Raw genomic sequence first — 19,868 nt, 5'->3', positions numbered from 1 at the left:
ATGATGCTGTAAGCCTACGCCCAAGGTCCCTACTTTTGCATTAAATTACATTTGCAAATGTGTTTTTATTTAAAAAATAACCACATAAAAAAAAAATGTTTTAAATATATTGTTTTGTTGTTCAATACTCTCAATTAATCAAGTAATAAGCCCATTACAACTTCCATGTTAAAAAGGTGACTACTAGAAAATGTTATATTCAATTCACTTTTACCTGCTGTGCTGGTATTGTCCAATGTTCAACACTTGCTCAGTTGTGCCTGGTATGTATAAATCACAATGTGGGGTAACAATAAGGAGGTGGGAAATGTAAGAGAATGTTTTGTTTAGTTGTTTTTTGTTTTGTAGTTTTCAGGATGTGCTGTTTGTCTCCCAGTCACAAACATAAGAGTTCATAAGATATACACTAATGTTAACAGTTTCCATTTCACAGCAAGTGGAGTAAAATGGGCTAGAATGTTAAGAAAACAAAACAGCATTTTGAGATGATTTTCCTGACGTTTCGCTGCCAAAACAATTGAGAAATACAGAACGTGCAAATGTATTGTAAAAGAGTAGATTCAAGGTCAGGTTATTTCAGTGGGACATGCACATTAAACACATAAGGAGTCCTTTGCAGTGTTGAAAGAAGTATAGAGATTCTTTACTTAAGAAAAAGTACAAATACTATGGTCTTAAAATAATCCACTACAAGTAAAAGTCGTGATTTCAACATTCTTCTTATGTAAAAGTACAAAAGGATTAGCATGAGGATGTACTTAAAGTATAAAAAGTGCTCATTCTACACAATGTCCCATTACAGAATAAAATAGCACAGAAGTATTATCATCTAAATGTACTTCAAGCATCAAAAGGGAAAGTACTCATTATGCACATTGGATCTCTTCACCTATTTTATTATTATGGTTTGTGTTATTATCATCCTGTTGTTATACATGTAAGAGCATTTAAGTATTGTAGTTGGTCAATATGGACAAAATTTGGATAGTTTAAATACTTTGTAGATTAGTAGTACAGTACTGTATTATACCATATTAGCATAGCATGCGTTTGATATGCGCGCCACTAAAAAAACAACTAAAATATTGGAAATGTTCAACATTGTCTATTGGCAATAAAGTGAGAGGTACAAGGTGACCACAGCGGTATGGGAGCTGGCTTTTTGCATGAGACTGATATCTGCTCTAAAGCTGATGCTGAGGATTCCCTGTTGTGAATGGTTCAGTTTCTAAATGAGTGTTGTCGCCCCCTGTTGGTCACTCAGTAGGCTGCACACGGTCCATCAGGTGCTAGATATGACTGCAGGCGGATATGACAGCAGTATGTATCCTTTTAAATTAGTGTCAGTTAAAACGACAAACGGTATACTTTCAAAATAAAAGCCTAAGTAATTGTTTGACGTTTTACGTAAATTACATATTTACAATTAGTGGACTTAGAATATGCTTCTGGCTGCAGTTAAAATGTGACTTTCGCTCTTTTCTAGTAGTTCAACTTTTTTATATTGAGCAGCCCGTCTCGTCAGCATCAACTTGACTGTAAATTGAGTTTTTAATGTAAATTAATTGTAATGACACATGCTGGTATTTATATTGTATTGATCTGTATCTGATCCGTCTGTATAATTGATAGTGTTATAGAGATTATGTCATGTTTTATGTCTGCAAATGGAAATGAGCTAATAGCTAAATCTGGCATAAATCATCTCTTCTCTAATAGAGATGAACATATTTGTATGCATGGTCCTTGTTTGATAAAGACATAAAAAATAATTGACATTGTATTGTGCTTGTCATGTATTAGCTACATGATAAATACTGTACAGAGTTGTCTATTTTCTACATAGAAAACATCGGCAAAGTTCAAACTGTATATTTGACAGACAATCCCTGTTTGTGCGGACACCAAGGCAATAGGTCAAATGTCTTCTGGTGACACTTCAGTCCAAATAAGTCATTATTTGTAATCTTGTAAATTACAATTGTTCTTTTCTTTATGACATACAGCAATGTCAGTGAAGCGATTTCATGCAGTTGTACTACTAAAAAAAGAAAAGATCACTATAACAACAAAGCCAGTTATTTCTCATATTTTTGGACCTTATGTAGACTAGTATCTGTGGCATGACATTCAGGCAATAAGAAAGTTGAATGAAAATAAGACAAGATAAAATAGACCTTTATTGGTGCCCGTAGGGAAATTCAGGTGTTAAAGCTTCCACAGATTAAGAGAGAAACAAAGGACGGTACAGATAAGAGTTCACACAAGTTCAATAAGAACATAAGAGTAAACATGGAAGTGATATATAATATGAATAAGAATAACAAGTCAGAATATTTATGAACAAAATGTATTAAAAGGCAAATAATGAATAAGAATATAAAATTGTATCACTTATCAATAGCCACTCTTTATTTTACTTGCTTTTCTAGCTTAAGTGACTAATAATATCACAAATCTACAAACCAATGTGATGAATGTGAAAACCCAACATCCTTTTATCGGGAATCTGATTTTAAGGTTTGTGCTTTACTTGGGTTGTGTTGAAGTTGTATATGTTCATGCTGAAGTCATTCAACAGAACACGGGCCCCTGACATGCGCTTGAGGCTTTTCTGAAGTTGTCTTCTCTTTGTTTCCATTGAAAAGTCCTCTTGAAGCAAGCACTCCGTTTTCTCCTTGTCCTGAAGCATCTGCAGCATCTCCCTGTGCAGCTGGAGGGCAGACTCCTGCATCACATGGTAGCGGATCACCAGCGGGATCTGGTCAGCCAAACGCTGGCCAGCAATCTTTAGTTTGGAGAAGAAACAAGTAGATATAACACAATGTTTAAAAGCCACCTTCAAAACAATTAACAAAAAAGTGTGCATGGAATTAGGGGGTATAGACTCAAATGCATGCTGTTTTCCTTTTCCATCTTTATATAGTAGGTACTTCTACTCCAATACATTTATACATTTATTTTAACACTCGTACACACACATGTATAGCAACAGGATAATATCGTAAACAAAAGTACACTTATGGTGCTTTTCCATTGCAGGGCCTCGCTCGGCTTAGTACGGTATGGCTAGGCCTCGTTAGGCCTTGTTAGGCCAGGCTCACTTTATGCTGCGTTTCCATTACAGTTTAGGAACTGGGGTAGTAACTATAGTAACGCAGTGTAGGCGGAGCCGTGACGTCATCTTCAATGTGAAACACAAAACCAACATCAGCCGTTAGCTGTTAGCACTCAGAGCTCACAGCTCCTCATATCTGTTCAGAAACTAGACAAAAGTTAAACAAGTACAAACCACAGACTGTCTGTGTCATGGCGAATACAGTCGCTGGTTTATTTATGTCTGTATAGGCCGTTGTTGTGAGTGTGGACGGAGCATATACTGCTTTAGCTTAGCCAATCCCTATTTAGAAAACACGCATTTTAAACGTTTTTTCGCCTGCCGTCTTGTCTGCAGACTTGTCAAAGCATTAATTCATGATTTTTACTAACCGGTATCAGTATGTTGTTACTTCGGCATCATTTTGAAACGTGTATTACAATGAAATCACGGTCAAATATGTTCATTTTGTTGAAGTTGCCAGCGATTCTCTCACTGGTTTAGCATACTCAGCCCGGTTGTTGGTCCGGAAAGAACCTCAATTTTGGAGAGCCAGAAAAACTGTGAAAAAGTACCCGCTAGCCGGAACTACGCCTAGTGGAAACGCAACCAAAAACGGGCCGGGCACGGCAAACCGCGCTGTAGTGGAAATGCGCCATTAGCTGATAATACTTCTATATATTACTCTGAAATGGGACATTGTGCAGTATGAGTACTTTTACTTTTTGCACTTTAAGTATATTTTGATGCTAATACTTTTTTTAACTTTTACTTAAGTAAAGGATCTTAGTACTTCTCAACACTGGATATCACTTACTTGGTAATAGGATTTAAGGTGTTTGACCATCTCTTTCAGGGTGGCCCCACTGTTACTGCTGTTCACAGCTCTGGGGCTGAACGTATTCGTTGATAAACCAAACAATTCTACAGCAGGCTGTTCTTCTTCCCTCTTCCTCTTCCCTAACTTCTTGCTGTATGTGCTGTCCTGGGTGTAAACAATCATCTCCATCTTAAACTGAGTCCTCAGCATGGACTCTGCAGCAGCCTCTTTCTCCTTTGTGATGGCTTCGATCTTCATCTGAAGGACATACACATTTGTCAGTTAACATTCAACAATACAGTACAGTAGCAAATGTTGCAATTCATTTGATACCTGGGCTGTTCTGATGAGGTTGGGAAGTCCAACGAGGCTGCTCTGCGCCAACTCTAACAACTCCTTCTTCACAAGTTCTGATTTATTTGTTAAAATCCAGAAAATACAAGATCAATTTAAAATAAGTCAAAGCTCTCAAATCTTCAGATGGTCTGCAATAATTGTAGGATCATGATAAGACATGCCTGTTACTCCCTTGAGTTTCAGCACAGCAGGCCCTTCCAGCTGTTTGATCTGCTCTTTGACCATGCCCTCAAACGTCTTGTAGCTGATGAAGCCCGGCAACTCTCTTCCACGGTACTTTTGTTCATACTGATTCACCTCCTTCTCAATGTTCCTGTTGACTGCAATACAGATGAATACGTGAAAGAAAATGTAGACATAATTACACTTGATAAGTCTCTTCATAAAGTGAGAAGGAGATGGCAATGTTTTATTATCTTGCTTAATGATTTAATTAATATATTAATTAGCAGCTTTGTAGAAAGAGGTTTATTGCCATGCAGGTTTACACAAGGAATTTGCTTTGGTGTATAAGGCTGCATATAAACGGAGTCAGAGGAAGTAAGTTAGAAAAGGAAAAAAAATTGAAAATATTATAAAAGTAAAAATAAATCTTTAAATTATTAAAAGGTTTACGAAATGGAGTATGGGAAAATTACACGTGTAATACTGACTAACTTGATAAGGCACTTACAGTTTACTCCAGAGTCCTCTATGACACCTTTCCATGCAGCAAACTCTTTCCTGAGAATGGAAAAGATGTTTGGCCTGCCTCCAAATTCTAGTTCCTCCCCTGTGGTGAGACTGGTGGCATCCTGTGTAAATGCTGTCACTCTCTGAAATATGACAAGTTTAGATATAAAAGAAGGCTAGTTGTTAAGATTTATTAACTATATCTAGAATGTGAGTGTGAAAACTTTCAGCTGGTAAACTCACATCAATGAGATAACCAATTCTCTCCGTTGCGTCTGGTGGGGGTCCATGGCCACATTTGTCCAGATTTGCCTGAGTAGTCTTTAGTTTCTTCTCTATCTGTTCTTCCAGTCGAGGCAGAGATCTCTACAAATCACACGTGGTTAAGAACAGTGACATCTGAAAAGGGCAAAGCAATCTGTAGCTAACCATAAAGGTGAGGGACATAAAACTAGTTACCTTGATATGATGCACCAGCTCAAGAGTGAGTTTCTCCGCCAGTTTAGGAACAGTGGCATGGCCTTCATCGTAGAGAGTCCTACAGCAAAAGTTAAACCCTTCTTATTAGAAAACCAGTGAAACCGCTAATCATTGTTATTAGTACCTGTAAAAGAATTAGCTTACTTGAAATAGGCATGTTCGCTGAAGAAGGCTTCTTCTCTTTCTAGCGCTTTAGTAAGAGACACTTTGTCTTTGATCTCCTTCTGACCCCGGCACTTGACGATCATGTAGCCTTTCTTCAGGGGGAAAACCTCATTATGGACAATTTGAACCACTGAATCCTCAGTGCCTTTGTCCACCAGGTCAGGCTTGGTCATGATGCCTAAAAGAGAAAGAGAGGGAGAGTCCACTTAGACCTAAAAAAGTACATGAAAGGTTTTGAGTGAAAAAGAGTTCAACTCGGTTTAGTCAATAAACCTCATCCTCATTAGTCAATTAAGGTCGGTTCAAACTTTACTCGACTCAACTTATGTTTGCAATGTACAGTATTACCTGATCCAATGATACGTTGCAATCTGATTTTTTCTCCTCAAATGTACAACTTGAATCTGTTTACTCTTAATATAAGACCACTAACAGCTCCATTATACATACAGTATATATTTATTTTAACCTACAATAACCTATACATTTGTATAAAATAATCCAAATCATTCTTAATAATCCAAGCTATTTATTACCCAGAGTCCTCTCTCCTTCAGGATCCACCTCCTGGGCCATCTTCAAAGCTTCTGTGGTTGCGATGTCCACATTGCAGGGGACAACCACCAAGCTGATGGTTTCTTGTTTTGTGATGAACCTTTGGATCAGGCTCTTTATCTGAAAGTATGAATTCATATCATATGAAGTATAATAGTTCAAATCAGTGAGGACCATCCCAAGACAGCTAAAGAGCGGCTTTTCCTCCTCCAAATGTTCTGGAGGTTAAACATGGACTGCAGGATACCCTGCAACTTTGACAGGCCATCAAGAGTATCCTGACCAGCTGCATCACATCCTGGTATGGCAGTTGCACCCCTTTAATTGTAAGACTTTACATGTGAAAGGTGCAGTACATAACCAGGAAGGAGCTGCCATTCGTGGAGGACCTTTATACCCAGTGGTGAAAGGGGAAAGCACATTTTCCTTGTAAAAAACTGCTGTAGCCTTTGAATCCTTTGATTCAACTGATCCAGATAAATATCTTATTACCTACAGTAATGTCCCACTCCCCACCCAGCATTACTTCTTCGGCCAACTTGTATGGCTACAGGTTACAAATGACAAAAACCTGCCAACCACTGTAGTATCACCTCATTGTGAGGAAGCAGTCCCATTTTTTTTCATTGACTGCACACATGTTTCTACCTTAACAGAAAAAGCTTATCGTAATATTGATTTATTTAATGAGCCAATATTATAGTTATTCACTATGTATGTGTTACAGTTCGGTTACAACTTGTTAATCAATTGTATTTGTGTGTTTTTCTACGCTAGAACATCATTCTAGTGAAGCCAATTTGCCCAGATGTAAACAACAGTGTGATGAGTGGTATTTGTCATTTGAGTTGTCCACAACAAATAACGTGGGAGAAAATGCTTCCACTTCTGGGGTCTTCTCAAGGTTCAAGGTTCAAGGTTCAAGGTTCTTTATTTGTAATACGAACATAGCTACAGAGTAGTTATGTCGATGAAAATCTTAGGTCACAGGCTTCTCCAACAGTGCAACACAATAATATAGAAAAACAGAAAAATATAGTGCCAGTAAATATTAAAAAGTAAATACAAAAAGAAAAATTGTTTAAAAAAAGTGAAATAGTGAAATAAGAGTCTATATGCAAGCTATTGGAATGATATATTAGAGATAAATAATTACGTAGTAGATGAATGTTATGGATGTTGTTACAACAGTTCAGGTGTTTAACAGTCTTATAGCCTGTGGGATGAAACTGTCTGTGAATCTGGTAGTTTTAGTAGTTTTTGAAATTATGAATGAAAAGTGTAGTAATCCTAGATAACACGGCAGGGTCCGTGACAGTTTGTTTTCATCTGATTTCAAATAAACAAAGTTTTGGTTTTAAGAATATTAAACTTGTTCCGCCAAATTCAGATGATAAATACAACTTTTAAGCTTGTAAAGGCATAATTACAAGGAGCAACTTAACGTCACAGCAGACATAACAACAGCCGGTGTTTCTTGTGAGGGTTTCCCCGGGAAACAAACACAATACACACAGATGCGTCACAGATTATTTTGCGGTATTTGAAATCATGTACGCAGCTCGTGACGTAACTAGGAGTCTAGTGGACGGTATCAGTACTACATTTTTTTTAAATTTAATTACGTTGTTTAATAAATTAATCTGAGGGCCGCAAAAAGAGGAGGTGCGGGCCACATGCGGCCCGCGGGCCGCCATTTGCCCATCCCTGGTCTAGCCTCTAGCATACCTGATTTTCAATGTTTTCTTTTTGTCCCTTTACAGCCACCCTGGTGATGCCGGGCAGGTCAATGAGCGTCAGGTCGGGAACATCAGGAGAGGCGATCTCCAGACTGATGAGTTCATGACTGATCTCAGACCCGGGCCCGGCTATTTTATTCTGAGCTGAAGAGAGAAGACACAATGTATAATCATATCTAAGGATAGATGTGATCATATCTAAGGATAGATGGGATTATTACTGAAAATAAAACTGCCTTCAATCTTCATCAATACTTGGCTTGGATAGTGACATTGATAGTAAAACAGTGTATACTGTACCTTCTCTAATCTTCTTCTCCACACCTGCAAGGTCTTTTAGCTCTTCCTCAAAGCCCTGGTAGCTTATCTTCCCGTACCACCCCTCTCCTTCTTTCCTTCTCTTCATCTTCAGTTCGAGAGGACATCTTGTCACAATGCCTGAATTAACATAAAGTGAATACAGAGACAGGGAAGAACAAGTTCAATCCAGGAGTTTTTGGGGAAATGATAAAAGAAGCCCACAGCAGAAATCCTTTCAAATAAATAGTTGGATCTCTAATAATTGAATCTTTTCAAAAGGAACTCTTTGAATAAAAGGGAACTCAAGATTCATTCAACTCCACACTTTCTCCCTTTCAGCTTGTATATTATTAGTATCAGGGCCGATTTTGGCATAGGGCGCCAGATCTGGGGGGGCGCACCGGTACCGGGGTTGTTATTAGCATCTGGTGCTGAATGGACAGGTTTGAAATCATTCCAATGTATAGGCTACTATAGGACAGTAAACCAAAAATGTCATTTAAAACTGGAGAAATACAAAATATTCCTAAATAAATAAATGTTAACTAGATTACGCAGGGGCAGATTACTTACAACTACTAAGATTGGTTCACAAGACCTCATGAAAGACGATACACGAAGTGAGGATACCCGGCCTGGAGGATGCTCGGGGTCCCCTTCTGGAGCCAGGCCCAGAAGGAGGACTCGTCGGCGAGCGTCTTGTGGCCGGGCTTGCCACGGAGCCCGGCCGGGCACAGCCCGAAAGGCAACGTGGGCAACACCTCCGCTTCTCCGTCCCGCGGGCCCACCACCTACGGGAAACAGCGATGGGGTCGGGTGCGCTGCCAGCAGGGTGGCAGTGAAGGCAGAGGGTCTCAACGGACCACACCCGGGCGACAGAAGCTGGCTTTGGGGACGTGGAACGTCACCTCTCTGGGGGGGAAGGAGTCGGAGCTTGTGCGGGAGGTGGAGCATTACCAGTTGGATCTGGTTGGGCTCACCTCTACGAACAGCGTCGGCTCTGGAACCTTACTTCTGGATAGGGGTTGGACTCTATTCTTCTTTGGAGTTGCTCAAGGTGTGAGGCGCCGGACGGGTGTGGGGATACTCACAAGTCCCCGGTTAGGTGCTTCGTTGTTGGGGTTTACCCCAGTGGACGAGAGGGTCGCCTCCCTATGCCTGCGGGTTATGGGGGGGAAAACTCCGACTGTTGTGTGTGCTTATGCACCCAACAGCAGTTCAGAGTATACAGCCTTCTTGGAGACCCTAGAAAGAGTCCTGTATGGGGCTCCTGAAGGGGACTCTTTAATCTTGCTGGGAGACTTCAACGCACATGTGGGCAATGATGGGGACACTTGGAGGGGAGTGATTGGGAGGAACGGCCCCCCTGATCTGAACCGGAGTGGTGGTTTGTTACTGGACTTCTGTGCTAGTCATGGATTGGCCATAACAAACACCATGTTCGAACATAAGGATGCTCATAAGTGTACGTGGTACCAGAGTACCCTAGGCAGAAGGTCCATGATCGATTTCGTTATCGTATCATCGGACCTGAGGGCGTATGTTTTGGACACTCGGGGGAAAAAAAGGGGCGGAGTTGTCAACTGATCACCATCTGGTGGTGAGTTGGGTCGATTGGCGGGGGAAGCCTCTGGATAGACCTGGTAAGCCCAAACGTGTGGTTCGGGTGAACTGGGAACGTCTGGAGGAGGCCCAAGTTCAGGAGGCCTTCAACTCACACCTCCGGCGGAGCTTTTCGGGCATTCCTTTGGACGTTGGGGACATTGAACCAGAGTGGTCGATGTTCAAAGCCTCTATTGCCGAAGCCGCGGCGGGGAGCTGTGGTCTCAAGGTCCTAGGTGCCTCAAGGGGCGGTAACCCTCGAACCTCCTGGTGGACACCGGTGGTCAGGGAAGCCGTCCGACTGAAGAAGGAGGCCTTCAGGGATTTGTTATCCCGGGGGACTCCCGAGGCAGTAGCAAGGTACCGACAGGCCCGAAGGGCAGTAGCCTCAGCCGTGGCCGAGGCAAAGCAGCGGGTGTGGGAGAAGTTCGGAGAAGACATGGAAAAGGACTTTCGGGCGGCACCAAAGTTGTTCTGGAAAACTGTCCGACACCTCAGGAGGGGGAAGCAGGGAACCATCCAAGCTGTGTACAGTAAGGATGGGACGTTGTTGACCTCAACTGATGGAGTGTTAGGGCGTTGGAAGAAACACTTTGAGGAACTCCTGAACCCGACAACTCCGCCCTCTATGGTAGAGGCAGAGCTGGAGTATGACGGGGGATCAACACCAATCTCCCGGGGGGAGGTCACTGAGGTCGTCAAACAACTTCACAGTGGCAAAGCCCCGGGGGTGGATGAGATCCGCCCAGAAATGCTGAAGGCTCTGGGTGTTGAGGGACTGTCATGGTTGACACGACTCATCAACGTTGTGTGGAAGTCGGAAACGGTACCGAAGGAGTGGCAGACCGGGGTGGTGGTTCCCCTTTTTAAAAAGGGGGATCAGAGGGTGTATGCCAATTACAGAGGCATCACACTACTCAGCCTCCCCGGGAAAGTTTACTTTAAGGTACTCGAAAGGAGGGTCAGGCCGATTGTCGAACCTCAGATTGAGGAGGAACAATACGGATTCCGTCCTGGTCGTGGAACGACGGATCAGCTTTTTACTCTCGCAAGGATCCTGGAGGAGGCCTGGTAGTACGCTTATCCAGTCTACATGTGTTTTGTAGACTTGGAGAAGGTGTATGACCGGGTGCCCAGGGAGTTACTGTGGGAGGTGCTGCGGGAGTATGGGATGAGGGGGTCTCTACTCAGGGCCATCCAATCTCTGTACTCCCAAAGCGAGAGCTGTGTCCGGGTCCACGGCAGTAAGTCGGACCCATTTCCGGTGAGGGTTGGCCTCCGCCAAGGCTGCGCTTTGTCACCAATCCTGTTTGTAATATACATGGATCGGATTTCGAGGCGTAGTCGTGGGGGAAGGGGTCTGCAGTTCGGTGGACTAAGGATTGCACCACTGCTTTTTGCCGATGATGTGGTTCTGATGGCTTCATCGGTCTGCGACCTTCAGCACTCACTGGATCGGTTCTCAACCGAGTGTGAAGCGGCTGGGATGAGGATCAGCACCTCCAAATCTGAGGCCATGGTTCTCAGCAGGAAACCGATGAACTTTCCACTCCAAGTAGGGAATGAGTCCGTACCCCAAGTGAAGGAGTTCAAATATCTCGGGGTCTTGTTCTCGAGTGAGGGAACAATGGAGCGTGAGATGGGCCGGAGAATCGGAGCAGCGGGAGCGGTACTGCAGTCGCTTTACCGCACCGTTGTGACGAAAAGGGAGCTGAGCCAGAAGGCAAAGCTCTCTGTCTACCGGGACATTTTCGTTCCTACCCTTATCAATGGTCATGAAGGATGGGTCATGACCGAAAGAACGAGATTGCGGGTACAAGCGGCCGAGATGGGTTTTCTCCGCAGGGTGGCTGGTGTCTCCCTTAGGGATAAGGTGAGAAGTTCGGTCATCCGGGAGGGACTCGGAGTTGAACCGCTCCTTCTTCGCGTCGAAAGGAGCCAGTTGAGGTGGTTCGGGCACCTAGTTAGGATGCCACCTGGGCGCCTCCCTAGGGAGGTGTTCCAGGCACGTCCAGCTGGGAAGAGACCAAGGGGTAGACCTAGGACCAGGTGGAGGGATTATATCTCTTCGCTGGCCTAGGAGCGCCTTGGGATCCCCCAGTCGGAGCTGGTTGATGTGGCCAGGGAAAAGAAAGTTTCGGGCTCTCTGCTGGAACTGCTACCTCCGCGACCCGACCACGGATAAGCAGGAGAAGATTGATGGATGGATGGATAGGTAAAAAAAGAGATGAATAAACAACAAAAATAAAATAAGTTACATTTATTTGTTATTGACTATGGTAGGTTATTGGTTATGTTCACATACTTCTACTTCTACTGAAGCCTTCCGAATAAATCGCCAGAACGCCGACGCCTCCTCATCACTCCACCGCTCCAATTTTTTTTTTGTGTTGCCATAAGTTATTCTCTCTCCGTTGGTGCACGGGGCTAATGCTAATGCTTTAATTTCATTATTAAAATGTAAACCGATCTTTTTCATATGGGTTTTGAGAATTGTACCCCTAGATCAGGGGCCGTATTCACAAAGCATTTTATCTTACCGCTGGGAGTGCTCCTAACTCGCGCTAAAACATTTTACGTAGGAGTTTTTTCTTAAAAGTTATTCACAAAGCCGCTGAGACCTACTCATACTAAGGATAAATCACTAAGAGTGAACTAAGAGTGACGCGCCGTTGCTATGGATTACGTTGATTCTCGTGCATGAGTTTAGAAGCGGTCAGTACGCTGATTGGTTGTTCAGAGCAGGCGGTCTCGGTGAAACTCATCCGCAACATCCCACAAACGAGCCCACTAAATCACCGAAAAACAAGGAAATAGCCTAGACTAGAAATGTATTCCTATCAAATAGTTATGGACAGTGCAGTTAGCAGAATACATGCATGATGACAAGTTTGTGCAGACCACGATAATGACGTTGTATATGCGCGTTAAAGAGAGAGAGCAAACAATAAAAATACGCAAATTGCATTAAATCAAGGGGGCAATTAAAAGCACCCTGCAAACTATTATCCAATGAGCATATTTCCAGCACTTAAACACTTTCAATAACAGCCCATACCGCCGTTCAAGTCCCCCTATCATTATGAATGAAAACAATCTGCGTGTTGATGGAATGTACTTTCTTTCTATTGACGAACACGTCCTCATCTTTTGATGGCGCAATTATTTTTATGTGTGTCTCGTCAATAGCACCGACCACACCGGGCATACCTGCAATTGCCATGAAGTTGGCTTTGATCCTGTGTAGTTGTTGATTGTCCAAAGGAAACCGGATAAACTGTTGGATGATATGTGGTCTAGAGAGCGCGTTGATGGTTTGGTTTATGGCACGGCTGACTGATGGTTGCGATATTCCTAAATCGTCGGCATTGCAAAGTTGCATTTTCCCTGTTGCTAAATATCGTAGTGTTGCCAAACATTTTATTTCCGGACTAATCGGGTTATTCCTGTTAGTCGGGGATGTTATTGCATCCCGCACTAGTTCCACAACAAGTTTGATACCCTCACGATTTAGCCTATATCTCTTGATCAATTCACAGTCTTCCATTGTCTCCCAAACATTTAGTCTCGCAGCCATTTTCAGAATCTTTGTGAATAGGTCTTACTGAGTTAGGAGTCCTCTCGAGGACTTTTAAGCTCTCCTAAACTTAGGTGCTACTTTTAGGCCTAAAATACTTTGTGAATTGCTCTTAGTGAATAAAATTAGGAGTCCTAAATTTAAGACTGACACGCCCATTATGTTTAGGAGTTTCTCCTAAATTCACCAGTTAGGAGCTACTTTTAGCCCTAAGATCCTTTGTGAATACGGCCCCAGGTCTTTAGTAAATGTGTGCTCAAAGTGCACCAGATTGAAGCATTTTACTTAAAAATGTTCAAACATTTCTTCACGGGGGGCATACCCCCAGACCCCCCCAGAGGATGTGACATGTACAATTAAAACATGTTCATACAATACTGACTACATTTGAAGACTTTTTGATGTATATTACCTATGTCAATACGTTTCTGTTTTTGTAGTGTATTGTTCTTTTGTAGACATTTTTCATTTATTTTTTATATTTTCTATTGTGTATTCCTTGGATACTCTATTGATACAGCGATAATGGGTTAGAACCGGCCCTGATTAGTATCATTAAGTTACCTGCAAATAACAATTTGCTATTGAGATATAATGTAGTAATGGGGAGAGAGGATGATTTTAGAGGTTGTGTGAGGAGAGTGAGGATAGTAGTTGGTTATTTGTTATACTCTTTGTTTCATTTTTTATTTGGTGGATAGTTAGGCCCCATCAATGGGTAAATAGTTAAAGGTCACCTATTATGCAAATTCCACTTTTTCATGTCTTTTATACATAAACATGTGTCCCCTCTGTGTAAAGAGATTCTGAAAGTTGCCGGAAAAAAGATTCACACACTTTTTGTCCTGATCCATTTATATAAAAACCTGTCTGAAAATTAGCTGATCAGGGGCCGTATTCACAAAGCATTTTATCTTACCGCTAGGAGTGCTCCTAACTCGCGCTAAAACATTTTACGTAGGAGTTTTTTCTTAAAAGTTATTCACAAAGCCGCTGAGACCTACTCATACTAAGGATAAATCACTAAGAGTGAACTAAGAGTGACGCGCCGTTGCTATGGATTACGTCGATTCTCGTGCATGAGTTTAGAAGCGGTCAGTACGGTGATTGGTTGTTCAGAGCAGGCGGTCTCGGTGAAACTCATACGCAACATCCCACAAACGAGCCCACTAAAACAAGGAAATAGCCTAGGCTAGAAATCTATTCCTATCAAATAGTTATGGACAGTGCAGTTAGCAGAATACACGCATGATGACAAGTTTGTGCAGACCACGATAATGACGTTGTATCTGCACGTTAAAGAGAGAGAGCAAACAATAAAAATACGTAAATTGCATTAAATCAAGGAGGCAATTAAAAGCACCCTACAAACTATTATCCAATGAGCATATTTCCAGCACTTAAACACTTTCAATAACAGCCCATACCGCCGTTAAAGCCCCCCTATCATGATGAATGAAAACAATCTGCGTGTTGATGGAATGTACTTTCTTTCTATTGACGAATACGTCCTCATCTTTTGATGGCGCAATTATTTTTATGTGCGTCCCGTCAATAGCACCGACCACACCGGGCATACCTTCAATTGCCATGAAGTTGGCTTTGATCCTGTGTAGTTGTTGATTGTCCAAAGGAAACCGGATAAACTGTTGGATGTTATGTGGTCTAGAGAGCGCGTTGATGGTTTGGTTTATGGCACGGCTGACTGATGGTTGCGATATTCCTAAATCGTCGGCATTGCAAAGTTGCATTTTCCCTGTTGCTAAATATCGTAGTGTTGCCAAACATTTTATTTCCGGACTAATCGGGTTATTCCTGTTAGTCGGGGATGTTATTGCATCCCGCACTAATTCCACAACAAGTTTGATACCCTCACGATTTAGCCTATATCTCTTGATCAATTCACAGTCTTCCATTGTCTCCAAAACATTTTGTCTCGCAGCCATTTTCAGATTCTTTGTGAATAGGTCTTACTGAGTTAGGAGTCCTCTCGAGGACTTTTAAGCTCTCCCAGACTTAGGTGCTACTTTTAGGCCTAAAATACTTTGTGAATTGCTCTTAGTGAATAAAATTAGGAGTCCTAATTTAAGACTGACACGTCCATTATGTTTAGGAGTTTCTCCTAAATTCACCAGTTAGGAGCTACTTTTAGCCCTAAGATCCTTTGTGAATACGGCCCCAGATTTTGGCCACTTTATGATGTCATAACAATTTGTTGGCTTGTTTAACCCTCCCCACCCCCCTGGCTCCTTATTTTCATCTAAAGTTACAGACAGAGAATCAGTCAGAGGGGATTATGGGATGCTACAATGCACGATCTGTTTGGTATTTCTAGCCAAACACTTCAGAGACATGTTTTATATATCTGAGACCTATAATATATTGATGAAAAACAGTATGATAGGGGACCTTTTATGTCTAATTTGGTATGACAATGCTTTTTATTTCTTGCTATTAAGTCAGAAGCAAAGTGTTTTTTTATTTATTTAACTTACCACTTCCTCTTGGTAGAGCCACCCCGGACAGCGCCTCCAGCACGGAGCTCTTCCCCGAGCTTTGGTCTCCAATGACGGCGATAGCAGGCAGAGCCAAGTCCTTCTCTACACCCAGAGAGCGAAGAGAGTCGATGAGGTCGATGCAGGGACGCACCTTCTCCTCATACTGTTGGTTAAGAGAGTTCATGATGGTGACTTCTTGTAGCCTAAGGTAATAGAAAACAGGAAACTGAACGAAAAGGCCTGCGTCTGTCGCAGATAAGTGTAGTACAAAGTACACAGGCTGTTTCTACGAGCTTGGTGTGCCGGACTCAACTAACACCGCAGAGGTGCAACCAGAAAATCAAGTTGGGTTTATGGGGAATCCTTGCAATGTTTACTTGTAACTTTAATGACAAACCGGTTCTTCATGTGACATGTTTTGGTTATGATGCTGTAAGCCTACGCCCAAGGTCACTACTTTTGTGTTAAATGACATTTACAAATGTGTTTTTATTTAAAAAATAAACACATTTAAAAAATGTTTTAAAAAATTGTCCAATGTTCAACACTTGCTCAGTTGTGTCTGGTATGTATAAATCACAATGTGGGGTAACAATAAGGAGGTGGGAAATGTAAGAGAATATTTTGTTTTGTTGTTTTGTTGTTTTGTAGTTTTCAGGATGTGCTGTTTGTCTCCCAGTCACAAACATAAGAGTTCATAAAATAGTATTACATAATCCCTAATGTTGACCATTTCCATTTAACAGCAAGTAGAGTAAAATGGGCTAGAATTAAGAAAACAAAACAGTATTTTGAGATGATTTCCTGACGTTTCGCTGCCAAAAAAAGGAGAAATACAGAACGTTCGGATGTATTGTAAAAGAGTAGATTCAAGATCAGGTTATTTCAGTGGGACATGCACATTAAACACATAAGGAGTCCTTTGCAGTTTTGAAAGAAGTATCGAGATGCTTTACTTCAGAAAAAGTACAAATATGGTCTTAAAATATCCACTACAAGTAAAAGTCATGATTTCAACATTCTTCTTATGTAAAAGTACAAAAGAATTAGCATCAGTATGTACTTAAAGTATAAAAAGTGCTCATTCTGCACAATGTCCCATTACAGAATAATATAGTACAGAAGTATTATCAATATCATCTAAATTGACTTTGATTATCAAAAGAGAAAGTACTCATTATGCACATTGGATCTTTTCCCCTATTTTATTATTATGGTTTATATTATTATCCTGTTTTTATACATGTAAGAGCATTAAAGTATTGTAGTAGGTCAATATGGACCAAATTTGGATAGTTTAAATACTTTGTACATTAGTAATACAGTACTGTATTATAAATACCATATTAGCAGATTATGTGTTTTATATATGTAAAAAGTAACTAGTAACTGAGTGTTGTATACATGTAGGTAAGTTTGAGAAACCGGCTCGAGATACACTTTTTGTTAAATTCCATGGAATGCTCTTAACATCCCGATAGCAATGAATATCTTAAGTGCTTTGACCAAAAATCGATAAAAAAATGTCATCTGTGGAAGCCGTAGTACTGTAAAAAGCACGACCAATCATTTTTGCCGGCCCGGCTAAAATAATTAGCCTGTCAGCCTTCCATCTGTGCACAAACTTATCCCGTGCCCTCATTGGTCATGTGCGCGTTCGTGTGTGTTGGAGGAGGGGCTCTGTAAGGAAGTGGCAGATTTCTTCCGGTGTCAGTACAGCTGTCACTACCAAGCCCCCAGGAAGTGCGCCGGACTCAGATGAAAATATTTGTGGTGGCCAAACGGCGGTACTACACTTCCGTTTGGTTGCCAGGCCCGGAAGCACTTTTTCCCATTGACTTACATGGGGAAAGAGTGGATGCATCCACATCTGTAAAATAACTAAAGGTATTAAATACATGTTGTGGATTAGAAACACAGTAGCAACACATTTAAATACTCCTGTAAAGTACAAGTACCTCAACATTGTACTCAAGTACAGTACAATATTTTAACATAATTATATATATTTCATTTATTTCACATTTAAATAAAGCAATTAATTTGGTTAACAATTTGTTAGTTTTTCCCTTTAACAAATAACAAAAAGTAAATACAAGAACACGTTAAAGTACCGGATCGATAAGCAGTATCGATAAGACTAGTAGTGCCGTAGAAAACCTTAACGATACCCATCCCAGATATTACACAAGTAAAGTGTTAAGAGAGTGAAATGTTGCTTTACGAATTTCAACACTTGATGCTGTCACATTGATTCCAATTTCAGATAGGCCTACCTGTATTTGCCTAACTGAATTGGTTTGAAGAGAGAAAACATTTTGACTAAAAGTTGACTAAAATGTAATTTTTCATCGACAAAAAGTATACTAAAACGTTTTGAGTTTTCGTCGACTAAAACTAGACTAAAACTATGAAGGATAGGAATGACTGAAATGTGACTAAAACTAATAACCATTTTCGTCTAAAGACTAAGACTAAGACTAAATCAAAAACAGCGAGAGAATCAAAGGAAGGCAGGCAGCTTTGCACGACATTATTCTGGACGTGTTTCATTGTGGTGATAGTGAGGGTAGTCAATCGTTTTGTTGACAAGACAGTAGTGACGGCCATCTTGGTGACGTGTGTTGTTCTGCGAGACCAGAGATGTTGTAATAACAATAACTCATCCCTCTCGAGTTTTCTTTTTGAGGTTTGCCAAAAGCCACTGTGTCAAGTTTCCTACTTGGGTTGCCGTCCAGAGTTGTCCAATATGGCGGACCATCTCGCACATGCGCACTGCAGATCGGGCAGAGCTGCAGATCGGGTAGTGACAGTGAAGGCCCGTCCACACAGCAGCTTTAAAAAAATCTTCCAACGCTTCTCTGCCCATTCACTTTGAATGGGGTGACATCACTTTGCCTCGCTTTTCGCCGAACTGCATTCTGGGGAAGCAAAGCGAAGATTTCCAGGATTTCCAGGATTTTCAGGATTCAGAAGTTGAGCAATGTTCAACTTTTGAAGCTGAGGTGGAAGCGTCAGCCATTCAAATCCCGTTTATGCAAATCTGACAGTACAAGCGCTAGCCAATCAAACCGCGTGTAAGCTGGGAGAGACATACCGCAGTTCATTTCCTCGAGAACGAGAAATTACGGTAGGAAATCACCCGGTTCTTTACGACCAGACTATTTACCGGGATACAAACCGGAGGAACCAGGCATGGAGGGAGGTGGCAGAGACAGTGGGTGAAACTGGTAGGTTTTTGCCTGTTTGGGGATTTTATATCCAGTTTACTTCGTTTTAACATTGCTATTGCTTTGTATGTCGGGGCGGGAGATTCATGTGATTGGTTGTTGGTCGCGTTGGTCGCAAAAAATCCCCAAGCTTTCAGACACGCCCACCTCCAAGATTTTCAAGATTTTTCAAAGCTGCTGTGTGGACGGGCCGTGACTGTGGCCGTTTCTCAATCGCGAGAATGCTTGCTTGGTAGCACATGTCTTCCGAGTCACTTGCTTCAGAAGCTAGGCAAGAATCCTTCATGGCATTCAGAAAACGATGAGTGGAACAGGCTAGCAAATGTGCAGGTGTGTGTCATATGAGAGGCCCCGCCTTACATTTTCAGCCACAGATTTGGGGAAATTGGTCCGTGCGCAAAGCATTGTGGTGATTTTAAGGACGCAAAGTCCATGTGCAGCCTCGAAATTACCCCCAAACCAAGGACGCGGCCTCGATGGAATTCCAAGTATGCATGGAGATTGGAACACTCCTTCGGCGGCACTCGATGACATAGCATCATTGAAATATTGGCTTGGAAGCCAGGTTCCTCGAGATTGAGAAACGGCCTCTCACTACCCGATCTGCAGCGGACGGCAACCCAAGAAGGACACTTGACACAGTGGCTTTTGGCAAAGCTGAAAAATAAAACTCGAGAGAAATGAGTTATTGTTATTACAACGTGACTTCACTATTATTTAACAACTCTTTTTATTGGGGTCTTTTATTTGGGGTTGAGTACATTGTCAGAATAAGT

The 19,868-nt window shown here is 41.7% G+C and overlaps 1 protein-coding gene across 1 annotated transcript; it reads right to left on the bottom strand.

Moving 5' to 3' along the window:
• Positions 1 to 2,162: 2,162 nt before the first annotated feature.
• Positions 2,163 to 16,169, bottom strand: LOC307039507 (interferon-induced GTP-binding protein Mx-like). Its single transcript, XM_079681625.1, has 12 exons — positions 15,860 to 16,169; positions 8,186 to 8,323; positions 7,875 to 8,029; positions 6,128 to 6,266; positions 5,571 to 5,769; positions 5,406 to 5,484; positions 5,190 to 5,312; positions 4,948 to 5,089; positions 4,436 to 4,594; positions 4,251 to 4,327; positions 3,915 to 4,175; positions 2,163 to 2,788 (listed from the first exon to the last, which is right to left on the bottom strand). The coding sequence occupies exons 1-12, from the start codon at positions 16,044 to 16,046 to the stop codon at positions 2,516 to 2,518; spliced, it is 1,932 nt and encodes a 643-aa protein (XP_079537751.1). The 5' UTR covers positions 16,047 to 16,169; the 3' UTR covers positions 2,163 to 2,515.
• Between the last annotated feature and the right edge of the window lie 3,699 nt (positions 16,170 to 19,868).

The sequence above is a fragment of the Notothenia rossii genome (genome assembly GCF_949606895.1).
Source record: "Notothenia rossii genome assembly, chromosome: 5".
Lineage (NCBI taxonomy): Eukaryota > Metazoa > Chordata > Actinopteri > Perciformes > Nototheniidae > Notothenia > Notothenia rossii.
Note: the sequence above shows the minus strand (reverse complement) of the source record. Positions and strands in the feature narration are given on the sequence as shown.